Raw genomic sequence first — 12,982 nt, forward strand, 5'->3', positions numbered from 1 at the left:
TTAACCTCCTTATCATGACTGAATGAATTTTGCTGTGTGGCCAGATTCCAGCATGAGACCTTAACCTTGGTTAGGAGGGTAAGTTCATAATGAGGTAAAGGTTTACAAATTAAAGCTGGAATGGTTGTCAATAATCAACCATTCCAGCCCGTTACTCTGTTTCAAATGAAATTTACAATCTTTACAAACCCTATCCTGGCATCCTACGAAGGCGCTTTTCTACTCTAGGGAACTATAAAGAGCCTCTCTCCAGTTAAAGGGATTAAGAGCCTTAAAGAGCACACAATAAGTGTTCTACAATAAGTGGTACCCACATAGATCTGAACATAGACAGATCTGAACCACATTTTATGGGTGTGAGATTCAATCACCTTTAATAAAGCTCTGCAGCAAAAAGTTGTATTTAGCTAAAACTAATGCAGTCTAATACAACAGCCATGGAATGAATCCTACCTTCATGAAGGTTGTAAAGTTCATTAAGGTAGTATTTAATATGTTAAATATATTAAATTAATTTCTTTGTAAACTGATGGCAGTGGAAATATTAAATATTAATATATTTTAAGGGTAAAGGAATTAAATTAGCCATTTTTTGCGATAGTTATCCCCTGAAAATCCTCCGAGTTTAACGCTCACTTACCTTTACTCATCCCAGAAAAAAATAATTTAAGCAGGTTGCACACTCAACTGGATGACTTACGTTTGCGTTAAATGGCGTTCTCATACTATAAAATATTTTAACTCACATTCTATACAACTAACATTAAATCAACCAGGTTAATTTTATGTCTCATCTTAAGTTATATTTAGCTAGCTAAGCTAACGCTAAGGCTTAATCAGAATGCTACTTCTCATTTAGCTAGCTAAGTTTAAAAAAAAAAAAACGCTACTTGATTTAAACTTTATTGATAGCTACTTGTTTTGTTTGTTAACTGCTATCGCCTTAAATTTTGAGCTACATAGGTAAATGTGACTAGAAGTAGTTCAGCTGCCGTCACTTACCACCCAACAGCTCCAACATATGAGACAAGTTAGCATTAATTTCTTATAATGGCTAACTTAGCCTTCACTAATCAAATGAGGGTTTACGCTAATTGCAAACGGGAGGTGTGGTTCGGCGTCAGTTGACGTCAACTCACGTTAGCTGCCATTAACTCCACATCACGTCCCTGCTTAAAAAGCACGCCGCAAAGCGCAAATTCAGGAAACAATTGTGTGTTCATCCTTCCTTCACCACTTCATTGAAAGTTGCTTCATCAGTGTGGTGGGTGTTGCCTTTCAGCCTTACGTGTCAACCTAGCGGTCCGTGCAGCAGTTTCACTCACACGGGAGTGAACCAGAAGTGATAACTTAGCGAGTGAAGCGAGGCAGGAGGTGGGAACATCACTGCAAGACGCTTCAGTTAGTTGACTTCAGCCACCAGATGTCCGACAAGTAGTTTACCTCATTTGCAACTGCTGATCTCGAGTATTTTCTGATCCCCGATGACTTCCTCAATCTCAGCTTGGATTTGGAGTGAGAGATTTTGGCTTCCCGAAAATGTTACATGGGCGGACCTGGAGCGTCCGCCACCTGGTGCGGAGTATCCCCGAATGAGACACGTACTGTACGCGTTGCCTCTGGCTGTCGGAGTTTTTCTTCTAAGGCTGCTGTTTGAAAGGTAAATGACAGCCTTGTTTGCTCAGATCTGTGGCGAAATTTCTCAGTTTTGGTGTCTGTTATGTGTGAGTGCATAGTCTTATGGGGCAGCCATTAGGAAAAAAAACAAGAAACAGCTACAAAAATAGGAACATCACAATGCAAATGTCACTTCTTGCAGCAGTCTTAAGACATGAGTCACTCTGCACACAAACTATCCGGAAACTGGAGAAGACCAACTCTCTGTTGCATTCAACAAATTCCCTTTGATTCATAGTTAGACCAGCCTTAGCCTCTTCCTGTGACAGATAATTATAGTCCACAGTCTGTGACAACACGCAAAGTAACTCCACTGGCTTGAGACACCAGTTTACCTTGCTCAGCAACGATGGTTTTCAAGGGATGGTTTAGGGAGGGGGGAACAGAAATAGCATGTCATTATCACATAGTCCAAAGACTTATGTGATTCCTTAGAACTGTGCATTTCGTGCCTGGGGTTGTGGCTTTTAAAACCAGTCTGTGCAGTGGATGTCACATGCAGAAAGGCAAAGTACAGCTGAATTAGAAGTTTCGCAAACTTTCTGAGCTTCATTTAGAGCAAAATCATCTATGAAAGGGCAGCCCAAAGTCCAGTCTGTGCTTCTATTCATTCAGTCTTTTTTTCCATGTTGGTGGAAACTACTCCAGATAAGTGCTAAGTGTTGTGAGACTGTGACATAATAAATGGCTTCAACGTGAACACCGGTCAGCTCAACCAGATGAACCAAAATGATCTTGTGACACACATCAGTATTCTGGTTAGAGGCTGCTGTCCCCTCTCTGTGTCCCACCCTCTCACATGATGGGCCATCACGCTCTGTTTAGACTAGGTGCAACATTCCCCAGGATTCCCTCGAACGCTTGCCCGTCTCTCCCCTGCAGGCCCTATTGTACTCTCTTAACCTCCCTCTGAAGACATCCATGCACGGCACACATTATTACATGGGAAAGCTGCACAAGTTCAGCTGTTTGTGTCAGTGAGGGCAGCCCTAGGCCAGTCTTAGTACTTCATCAGTTCTGTAGCCTGTAAAAAGTGTTTAACTTCTCTCTCTCTGATTCTCTCCTTGTCTGAATGTGTCTCTGAATACCACACCATCTCTGTGTCCCCTCCCTGCCCCCACCCTCTTCTTCTTCTTCTTCTTTTTTTTTTTTTTTTTTTGCCTTGGTCTGTGTGTATACAGGCTAGTGGCCAAGCCCTGTGCCCACATACTTCAGATTCAGGCGGGAGTGCCTCGGCAAGCTCAGCCCAACGATGTCCTGGAGAGGGTGTATCAGTCCAAAATGGTACATAAGGCCCATGTTTGTTCTGTAGTCCATTAAATGTTCCTCTGCACATTGGAATACAGATGTTCCTGCACTGGAATACACCACCGCAGGCGTAATGATATGTTCAATAAATACGTCATGTGGTGTGAAAGTCATACCTACTGGGATTTCTAAGGAGCGATTTCTGTTTGCCCTGTACTGTCCTCTTTAGTGTCCAGACACAAGGCAACTGGACGGGCTCTCCAAGCAGCTGGACTGGGATGTGCGGAAAATACAGAGATGGTTTCGAGTCCGTCGGAACCAAGACAGGCCTAGTATGCAGAAAAAGTTCTGTGAGAGCATGTAGGTTCCTACTAAACTGCTGTATAGCGTGCACACTGAACTATCTCAGCCACTGCTGGATTGACCACCACGAGGTTGACGTGTGGTTTTGAGTGAAATCTCTTGATAACCTTTGTTTGCCATGAGGTTTGGTTCAGACATTCATGTTCCCCTCAGGATGAATTTGAATAACTTCTCGTAACATTTCATTGGCATCAGGTCAAAATTTCTTTGTTTCCTACACAGCTCACAACATTCAAATCAGTCTAATTAGTGCTTAGTGGCTTACGTTAGCATGCTAACATACTGAATAAAGATGGTGAAGATAGTAAATGTCAGCATTTTCATTGTGAGTATTTTAGCATGCTGACCTTAGCATGTATCTTAAAGCACTGCTGCTGTTAGCGTGACTCAGTCTTGATTTTCAAGAAGAGAATAAGTGACATTGCTCTGTTTTCCCAATTCTACTATTTTTCTTTCACTTCAGGTGGCGATTTACATTTTACTTGGGGATTTTTATCTATGCCATTCAACATTTGTGGGTGGTGAGTTGAATTAGCATACTACATGCTTTTGGATAATACTGATATTGTAGCATTGAAGTTGTGTAGCTTGAGTGTTTTTTTGAAAATGTGAGCAGGGCTATTGTGTGTTTTTGTTGTCGGCTTAATCATTCACACATTTGATCTGTTTCTGTCAGTCGCCATGGATGTGGGACACCAGACAGTGTTGGCACAACTATCCTTTTCAGGTTAATAATTTTTTTTCATGAACTGCCTAATCATCATATCCATCTGCCTATATTATAAGTAATCTGTTCAGAACCAGAATGTTGGTTGGCCCAACTTATTTGTCAAAGGTGTTTCTGTTTCACTCCCTCCCAAAGCCTCTAAGTCCTGGACAGTACAACTACTATGTAGCTGAGCTGGCTTTCTATTGGTCTCTGATGTTTTCCCAGTTCACAGACATTAAACGTAAGGTGAGTCAGCAGCTGCTTAACTAACACTGTTATGCTGCCTCCTAATTAACACCCCACCCGAACACTTAATGTCCTTTTTATCAGAACTGCTTTGGATAGTCCCTTCATATCATATCTAGAGCTTAACAATTAATTGAAATATTATTGAAGTCACACTATGTCTGAGTGCAAAATCCAAATTGCAGGAGATGCATAGGTAAAATGTGTCACAACATACCATTAGAAACAAATCCTATTCTCCAGACATAAGAAGAAATGCTTTCAGTGAAAATGAAATGCAAAAAGATTCAAGATCAAGATTCAAGATCTTGAATCTTGAATCTTGAAATGACCAATCCCACTAAAATTTCTTTATTTTTTGCATGTTGTTAAGCCCTAAACATTGTCCATTTTTCTTTTCTTTTCTTTTTTTTTTTTTTTTGGTGGTGTGTTCACAGGCTTAACTTTAAAGGAGTAATATGCAAGAATTTTACTCTGTTTTACTCTTGTAAAGTTAGAATGCTAATCAGCTAGCTGCGGCCCGTCCTGCCGCATTCCCCGCCGGGACGCCCTCACCCCGGGCCTGAAAACCTCCTCCTCCCAGCAGTCAAAAACCGCTGGGCTAGTGGTGTAAACGCAAACACTTCCCCAGGTGCTTTGCACTGCCAGTCCAGCCAGAGTCGGCTGTGTGGCTGACGAGCTGATGGCACTGATAGTTAACATCAGTTACTCTGATGATAGCTGCCTCCTATTTGTTTACTGTAGGAGTTCAACAGGTGGCCATTTCTTACATATTGCTCCTTTTAACACCAGTCAGTGTCACCAGTGTATTAGGATTAACATATCATTGTGTGCTCCGGCAGAACAGGTTACACAATGAAACACAGCTAACCACAAAGATTTACACTGTGTTTTATTTATAGCCTCACGTCAGCCTGTCAGCCCAGTATTTACACAAAGCTTTTCAATTGTTGTTGTAACTGACAGTCTTCATGCACGAAGACCAGCAGGATTATTCTGCAACCAACAACTTGATCTAATTATTGAGCTGCAGGTGCTTGAGCATCGTATTTACCATTTTACAACTCGCTCTTCCTGTCATCTCTTCATTTCTTTGATGGCAGGATTTCATGATCATGCTTGTCCACCACCTGGTCACCATAACACTCATCACACTCTCCTATGCCAACAACATGCTAAGAGCTGGCACTCTGGTCATGTGTGTGCACGATGCATCCGACATCTTCCTTGAGGTAAAGAACTTGCAGCACCTGTTCCGAGAAGCAAACTGGAGAGGGCGGAATGTAACTCAGCAAACACTTAGATGCAAAATGTTGGCAAGCAGGAGCTGCCTTGTGCTGTGAGCTGCTTGTGCTACCTGTCTGACAGGAACAAAAAACACATTTCGTTATAACATTTCAGTGACAAGATACCATAGAAAAGTAGTTATTTAAAGGTATGCTATGGAGGATTTTCCTAAAAAAAAAAGAATAATGTATACTCATATATAGTACTCCCTCTCAGACCACAAGCAGCACACATCCAAGTGAAAGCTACAAAAGTGGCAGACACAGCGCTGAACACTGTTTACACATAGTAACCAACAGTTCCTGAATAGTATACCTTTTAAGCATAAGGTATGTTAAGTAGGTATGACAGACTGACAGAAAAAACACATTTCTTATTAGCATTTCAAGATATCATTGCTAGAAATTAAAACAGAGATACTGGTGTGATATTTTCTTACTTTGACTCACTAATGCCTTATTTATTCCCAAAGGCTGCCAAGTTGGCCAACTATGCCAAGTACCAGAGGCTATGTGATGGCCTGTTTGTGGTGTTCAGCCTAAGCTTTTTCATCACTCGACTTGTCATCTATCCTTTCTGGTGAGACTACTAAGGGTTTATGTACAAGTCACACACAATTACTTACCTTTGCCAATTTGTTGCCAACTATTAGGAGACATTTTTACACAAAGTGTAACTAAAAGTTGCAATAATAATGTATTTAGAGCTCCAGTAACCTCTGCATGTGTGTCTGTGTTGCAGGATTGTTAACAGTGTTCTGTTTGAGAGCTGGGAGATCGTTGGGCCATACCAGGCGTGGTGGTTGTTCAATGGGTTGCTGTTGGTGCTGCAGGCTCTTCACATCATCTGGTTCTACCTCATCGCTCGCATTGCTATCAAAGCCATATTCAAGGGAAAGGTTAGTCTGGCTGTCTCTTGTGTTGTACAATTTTTAGCCTCGCTACCACAAACGATTTACAGGTGACAACGTCGGTCAGTTTGTTCCGTCAGTTTTGTCTAAACTGAAATATTTCAACAACTACTGGATGGATTGCCATGAAGTTCATGGTCCCCACAAAATGTCTGTGACTGACCTTTGTGATCCTCTGACTTTTTCTCTGCTGCCATCACCCCAAGGTTGACATTTGACAGCTATTAGACGCTGCTGTGACATTTTGATATTAGTGGTTCCCAGGGGATAAAGGCTGACTTTTCATCTAGCACCTGTTGGTGATTTGTTAATTTGTTACAGTGGTGATGACCCAATGGGAAGGTTAGGGATAGGTTTTGTGTTAACATTAACCCTCGTGGGTCTGGGGGTGTATTTTCAGCAGCACAGATGCTGCTGAATAATCTCAGAAATATTTTAAGAATCCTACAAGCAGCAGTGTGTCTCTCTGACCCTCTGTCTTGCCACGAAGGTGACAGTGCTCTGTAGAGTATATAGGCTACAATATAGAGTATTTATAGTATATGGTTCATAGAATATTGTAGATCCAAGATGAAACTGCTAAAAGGGACTGAGCGAAAAGGTGCAATTACAAAACCACCTGCTTCTTCAGCACCACAGACAGCGCCATGGATTTATCAATACACAGCCCAGTTAGGCCACTGAAATTTCAGAGCCAAGGTCGGTGCCAGAGATTCTAACTTGTACAAACCTCAGTGTGATCAATGAGTCAGTCAGACTACCCCTCTGCCCCTGGACTCTCTGTGATACTACTGGAGGGGGAGGGAGGGATAGCAGGTTAACAAGGGGGGGGGGGGGGGTTATGTTGGTCATTTTGCTAACAAGGCTTATCTCTGTCTCTCATCACCTGATCCACTGAACCATCTCTGTTTGCTTTCATTTTACAGGTGTCGAAAGATGACCGCAGTGACATCGAAAGCAGCTCAGACGAGGAGATTTATTCAAATAGCAGTAAAAATCCCAGTCAGACCCTAAAACCAAAGAACAGTCACACTGGTAACCTTAATGGAGAAACTCATGACCACTGAGTACCATGAGGAGTGTTTACCTCCAGTGTGGCTTTTACTCACCGCCTGTGCCTGTGTGACCCACCTTGTCACTTTGACCAACTGAGGAGACTTTAAACCTTTTTTTTTTTTTTTTACACTTAGATGTGCTGACTTGTTCAAATGGAGAGAGGACTTGGATACAGGGCGAGTCCATATGTGGAATACAGACTTGGCATTGTCTTACTGAGTCAGGTTTACTCTTTAAGGTTTACACCTGCTTTTTGCTTACAGGAGCTGACAGAGAAATGTGTGTGTGGTCTGTCTGCACCACGCTGTGTGTGTGTGTATGTGTGTGTGTGTGTGTGTGTGTCGGTTCTCAATGTTACAAATTGCAGCAAGTGCATAGCAGTGCGTGTCTACACTGCTGTCACAACTCATTTTATGCATGTAAATAGACTTTATTAGTGAAACTGGTAATATATGATACAGCTGTAAAACAAGTCACTGCATCTGCCTTATTGAATATATTGCAAAGATCTCCCTTAAAATGCCAAAGGTTTCTTAATTAAACATTGTGTCAAATCCAGTGATGATGGTGAACTTTACTGGATAATGAGTAAGGATGCAATCATTGATGAACTGTTTGAGCAATAAAATGTCAGAAAATAGCAAAAACATAACAATCATAATTTCCTAAAAGGTGAACTTATCATATTGCTTGTTTTACCAGACCAACAGCCCAAAACCAAAGATATTTATTTTCTCTCATGTAAGAAAAGCAACATATTTTTGAGATTTTTTTTTTTTTTTGGAAAAATGACTTAAACAATGAACTGAGTATTAAAAGTGTGTTAATTTTCTGTTAAGCAACAAGCGGACTGATCCACTAATGATTACATGGCAGCGGTATATACAGTGCTGTAGGTGATCCTCGAGCGGTCTGTGAAATGATAGACTCCTCTGTCCTCTTCAGTATCTTATTCTGTCGCACTCTTCCAGCAGTTCAAAAACATCCTCACTGAAGTCGTTGTACTTCAGACTGAAAGAGTTTGAGAAACAAGCAGAAGTGACATGTTTGATTAAACTGTAGTCCGCTGGTTCAAGATAGTTTATTATAAACTGAGATCAGGCTCACTTCATCTCCAGCATGGTTTCGCTGTCCTGCATGACCTGGACGAGGGCAGGGACGGCGGCATCAGTCATTAAATTGTTTCTCAGTTCCAGGCTCTTCAGGGTCTTACTGGCTTTTATGGCAGCACACAAGTCGTCAACACTGGCATCTGTCAGCTGAGTCATTTCAACACTATGATAACAAAGAGGCACATGATTTTAAATGAAGTGCACACGACAATGTGGTTATTTAAAAAAAGCATAGGGAGAGTGTTCAACTCACTCCAGTTCCTCCAACAGACAGTTTGGATGTGCAATAGCATCCCAAAGATGTTTAACCCCTTGGTCACCAACTTCACTTAAACCTACAGACAGCGACTTGAGTTTAGAGGTCCCACTTCTCAGCAATGAGCCCAGTTCCTTGAAGACTGGCTGCGTTAACTCGCATCGATTCATGCTGTGGGGTGGAGCAGAATACAGTTATCTGAATTTCACCAGATATCTGTGAAAGGTGGTACTTTATCACTGGAAAGTCAAAGCAGGACTAAAACAGGTGATCCTACCGGAGTGTTTCTATTGGACATCCAGGTCGAGCGAGGGCTTGGCAGAGCAGCAGCGCCCCCTTCTGGCCCAACTCATTTACTGACAGATCTAACTCGGACAGAGAACAGTGCTCTGACATCAAGGCCTCCATCAAATGAGGACAGCAGTCACCTGTCAGTTCATTGTCAAACACACTAAAATAAAAGACAAACAAAAGGTCACCGATGGCAGAAAAACACTAATATAAAAGATATGCCATCACAGACACTGTTCATGTTTTTGAGTGTTAAGGGAGACATTCAGATGGGGACGTCTGAGCATCCTTTTCACATGCTCTAATCACTCTTGCAGAACGTCAGAGGAAAAACATTGACAGCAGTTTTATCATCTTGAAACACACACTTACGTGAGGCTCTGCATTTTACAAAGTGGGTGTTTTAGGGATTTACACAAAGCCTCCATTCCACTGTTACCAATCACGTTTTGTGTCAGATCCACTTTTCTCAGCTCTGATTGGCCAGAACACAAAGCTGCTGATAAAGCCTCCATGGATTGCGCAGTCAACTTGGTGCCTCGAAGGCTGTTGATAATCAAAATAAGGTCATTTTTTAGACAGTTATTTAGACTTACATAAACAGCTCTGACAAAAAACAATACTACTCTGTATAAAGTACGTACTTGAGCTCCTGTAGTTTGCAATGAGGACTGTGCAGTGCTTTGCACAGTTTAATGAAGCCCTGGTCCCCGATCTCATTGCTGCTCATGTGTAAGACACGCAGCTGAGAGGTGCCTGAGGTCAGGACAGACACCAGCTCTTCACAGCTTGCCTCTGTCAGTTTGCATACTCGAAGGCTGGGTAAATCAAAAGCAAAATATCAAGGACTAATTTATGGAACTCAGTGATTTTAAATCTAGATTGCTTGAGCTTATCTTACTTTATGTCCAACACCTTGGACTCTCTGAGTCCAGTGCAGAGGATTTTTAACTTGTCATCTCCGAGGTACGTGTGATAAAGATCCAGCTCCTTGGTGAATCCTCTTCTAAGGGCTGAAGCCAGATGTAGAACAGCACCAGTACTCAAGAAACTGCTTGACAAGCTGGTGGACATAAGAGAGTAATCTTAGATTTGACAGCATACTGAAGACAAATTGAAAGATAGCAGGGCATATGGATTTTTACCGTGACTTACATTATCTTATGTGACAAGCTCATAGTTGGAAGCAGCGCCTCTGCTTTCTCCTCAGAAAAATTGTTTGAATTGTACAGATTCAACTGCTCAATCTCTCCGAGGAGACTGAAAACATAATTCAGAGCTACACTGTCCTTGTGGCTCAGGGCTCCGTAGCTGATGCCTATTCGTGCTGAGGGGTTGATGATCTCTCTCACCAAACTCTCATTTTGAGCTTGCTGAAGCAAATGGTAGCAGTGGAAGTGCTTCTCTTTGTAGTGTCCCTTCATTGCAGTCTCTGAAGTGCTTTTAAACCAGCGCTTAAAATCTGCAATTCGTCCCGAGTTCAACTCCCCCAGCAGGGTCTCCAGTGGTCTGCGCTGAACTGGCTCTGAGAGGGCTGACAAGAAGACATCTACAAACTCTGCATGGTCTTTGTGCTTTTCCAACATCTTCTCCACACCCTCAGACGTCGACTTGTCCAAAAAGAAAGACACGGCCAAGAGGAACTCCTGCATCATTTGGGAGTGGAAGGAGAAGACGCATCTTTCTGACTGGTCACCGTCTACTTGCAAGAAAACACTGAGAGAGGTAAGAAACTGTTGGAAACCAAAGGAATCAATTTCCTCCTTAGTGCAGCTCGAACGCTGGTCAAGGAAGCAGTGAGATGCCAACTTGCCGAAGGCCAACACTAGGTCTCTGTTGAAGGCCTCGTTCAGGGAGAGCGTCTGAATCAGGTGGACCAGGATGTTTACATACAGCTGGGATAACGTCTCAGGAAGCTTTGTTCCAGCATCCATCAGAGACTTGTACATAGAACAAACCGTCCAACAAAACCTTGGGGAGGTGCTGATATTATAAAAGCCAAGAGTCCTTTCCATGTGTATTAGTGCTTTGTTGGCAACAGCTGGGTCAGGAAAGAACCCATTAAAGTAGGCCTCTCTTTGTGGCTTCTGAAACCCCAACACTTCCACCTGGGTGCCACTCAGAGACTTCACACATGCTGTCGACCTGGTGGTCACCACAAAGCTAGCTCCTTTCAGCAGAGATCCATGAAGCAAGCTGGCCACTATGCAGGACAGTGAGGCCGCCTGGTTGGGGTCAGAGCAAAGCGTGTGGACGGAGGGGTCCACGCTCTGTTTGCAGTGATCCAAATCATCAAAAACAAACAACACACCCTCAGGCTTCTGCATAACAAGGGGCATGGCCTCAGGAGGGATAAGACCGTGATGGAGTAGCAAGAGTGTCTCCAAGGAGAGTGCCCCATTGAGAGAATTTAACTCCCTGATCTGGAAATGGAAAACGTAAGAGAAGTTTTCAAGGTGGTCTCCTTTGGCCCAGTCCACAACAAGCTTCTCCAAAGCGGTGGTTTTACCCGATCCTTCAGGACCAACCAGTATCACATTTTTGATTCCACCAGACAGAGCGGTGTGGACGGCATGATCAAGGGAGCGCAAGTTCTCCTCCGCATTTCTGTCTGTCACCTGAGCTTCAGAAGTCAGCGGGGATATGTACTTGTTGTTGTGTATCACACTGACTGGCAGCTCTCCACCAAGAAGTGTCGACATGCCTTTTGACTTCCAGATGTGAGCCAGCACAGCGTCTTTGTCCATTGTGTAAACAACTGTTGAGAGAAGACATAAACTGTCAGCGTGACGCTCTGCGGGCATGTTGCCTGCATTCATGTCTGTTAATTACAGGGTTGTGAGCTGTACTTCTCCATTTTGAAAACTGTCTACAAACATATCTTACAAGGTAAAGTAACAGCAGAGCCAGGCAGACAGACAACAGCACTGAAAAACAGTACACAGTACAGTACAGTTTTCCAAACAGAACCAGAGTAGTTACCTTGTACACAGTGATGTTAGAAAACACAGCAAATGAGACGAAGTGTCGTCAAGAAAAAAAAAGTATCGTTAGAGAGCTGTTTTAATGTTGGGGTAACGCCTACACTGACATCGTAATGAGTGGACGGAGCTTCCGGGCCTGAAACATGAGGAACCCATAAAAGAAGGGCGTGTCATTGCGTCACCGTGCAGCGCGTGCACGCACGTTGGTGCCACGCTTAAAAGCTGCCAACGCGGCTGACGTAAAGTTGTATGGGCAGGGCAGACCCTGCCCCGCCCCCTCAGCCTCACAGGTAATCAGCGACTGACACGCCGGTGTGTTATTAATGTAATGTTTATTGTGTTTTCAAGGTACATTTCTTTTGATTTGTGTGTTCATTCAATGATGTATTTGTATGGACGTTACGCTAATGTTATCCTGGGCTTAAAACGGACTGGAGCGTCTTATGCACTTATCCACAGGATTTCATAAAACCGACGTAGCCCCAGACTGAACATGAAACGTTTTGTCGTGAAAGGGACTGGCGGAGCATCATCCGCCATTTTTAGAGGACGGAGTACGATCTGTCATTATCTGTCGCTGTCAATCTTTCATCATCGGAAATGTAAAAAAATACGCATAAAAGACAAATGCCCAAATAAACAGAATGTAGTAACAGAGGCAAAGGAGCGATATATTACAAAAATCTTTTTGGTTTTGAACCCCGTTTGTCCTGTGCTTTGTGTTCAGCCGTTATTTTCTCCCAAAATCCTGAATAACTATCATTCTTTGTAGTGTCTTACTGTGTAACACATAACATGTTACAGCCTACATAACTCACAGAATGTCTAGAACACACCTCTCCA

General features: G+C 42.8%; 2 protein-coding genes across 2 annotated transcripts; one reads left to right on the top strand and one right to left on the bottom strand.

The window, feature by feature from the left end:
- The first annotated feature begins 1,342 nt into the window (after positions 1 to 1,342).
- LOC143326644 (ceramide synthase 5-like) lies at positions 1,343 to 7,507 on the top strand. The gene is made up of 10 exons (XM_076740394.1): positions 1,343 to 1,660; positions 2,859 to 2,961; positions 3,155 to 3,285; positions 3,752 to 3,809; positions 3,965 to 4,015; positions 4,151 to 4,243; positions 5,347 to 5,475; positions 6,003 to 6,109; positions 6,272 to 6,428; positions 7,367 to 7,507. Exons 1-10 carry the CDS (start codon positions 1,485 to 1,487, stop codon positions 7,505 to 7,507), a joined length of 1,146 nt encoding a protein of 381 aa, XP_076596509.1. The 5' UTR covers positions 1,343 to 1,484.
- Positions 7,508 to 8,014: 507 nt separating this feature from the next.
- Positions 8,015 to 12,309, bottom strand: LOC143326641 (NACHT, LRR and PYD domains-containing protein 3). Its single transcript, XM_076740390.1, has 9 exons — positions 12,138 to 12,309; positions 10,311 to 11,913; positions 10,057 to 10,218; positions 9,800 to 9,973; positions 9,528 to 9,701; positions 9,142 to 9,315; positions 8,862 to 9,035; positions 8,604 to 8,771; positions 8,015 to 8,507 (listed from the first exon to the last, which is right to left on the bottom strand). The coding sequence occupies exons 2-9, from the start codon at positions 11,900 to 11,902 to the stop codon at positions 8,438 to 8,440; spliced, it is 2,688 nt and encodes an 895-aa protein (XP_076596505.1). The 5' UTR covers positions 11,903 to 11,913; positions 12,138 to 12,309; the 3' UTR covers positions 8,015 to 8,437.
- Between the last annotated feature and the right edge of the window lie 673 nt (positions 12,310 to 12,982).

The sequence above is a fragment of the Chaetodon auriga genome, chromosome 10 (genome assembly GCF_051107435.1).
Source record: "Chaetodon auriga isolate fChaAug3 chromosome 10, fChaAug3.hap1, whole genome shotgun sequence".
NCBI lineage: Eukaryota > Metazoa > Chordata > Actinopteri > Chaetodontiformes > Chaetodontidae > Chaetodon > Chaetodon auriga.

Bases quoted from the DNA above. Each gene is read 5' to 3' on its own strand.
- LOC143326644 (XM_076740394.1), top strand. From the start codon at position 1,485: ATGACTTCCTCAATCTCAGCTTGGATTTGGAGTGAGAGATTTTGGCTT. The intron at 2,962-3,154 runs GTACATAAGGCC...TGTCCTCTTTAG, and splicing joins GGGTGTATCAGTCCAAAATG to TGTCCAGACACAAGGCAACT. The intron at 4,016-4,150 runs GTTAATAATTTT...TCCCTCCCAAAG, and splicing joins GGCACAACTATCCTTTTCAG to CCTCTAAGTCCTGGACAGTA.
- LOC143326641 (XM_076740390.1), bottom strand. From the start codon at position 11,902: ATGGACAAAGACGCTGTGCTGGCTCACATCTGGAAGTCAAAAGGCATG. The intron at 10,219-10,310 runs GTAAGTCACGGT...TATGTCCACCAG, and splicing joins AGCTTGTCACATAAGATAAT to CTTGTCAAGCAGTTTCTTGA. The intron at 8,772-8,861 runs GTGAGTTGAACA...TTGTTATCATAG, and splicing joins TGTCTGTTGGAGGAACTGGA to TGTTGAAATGACTCAGCTGA.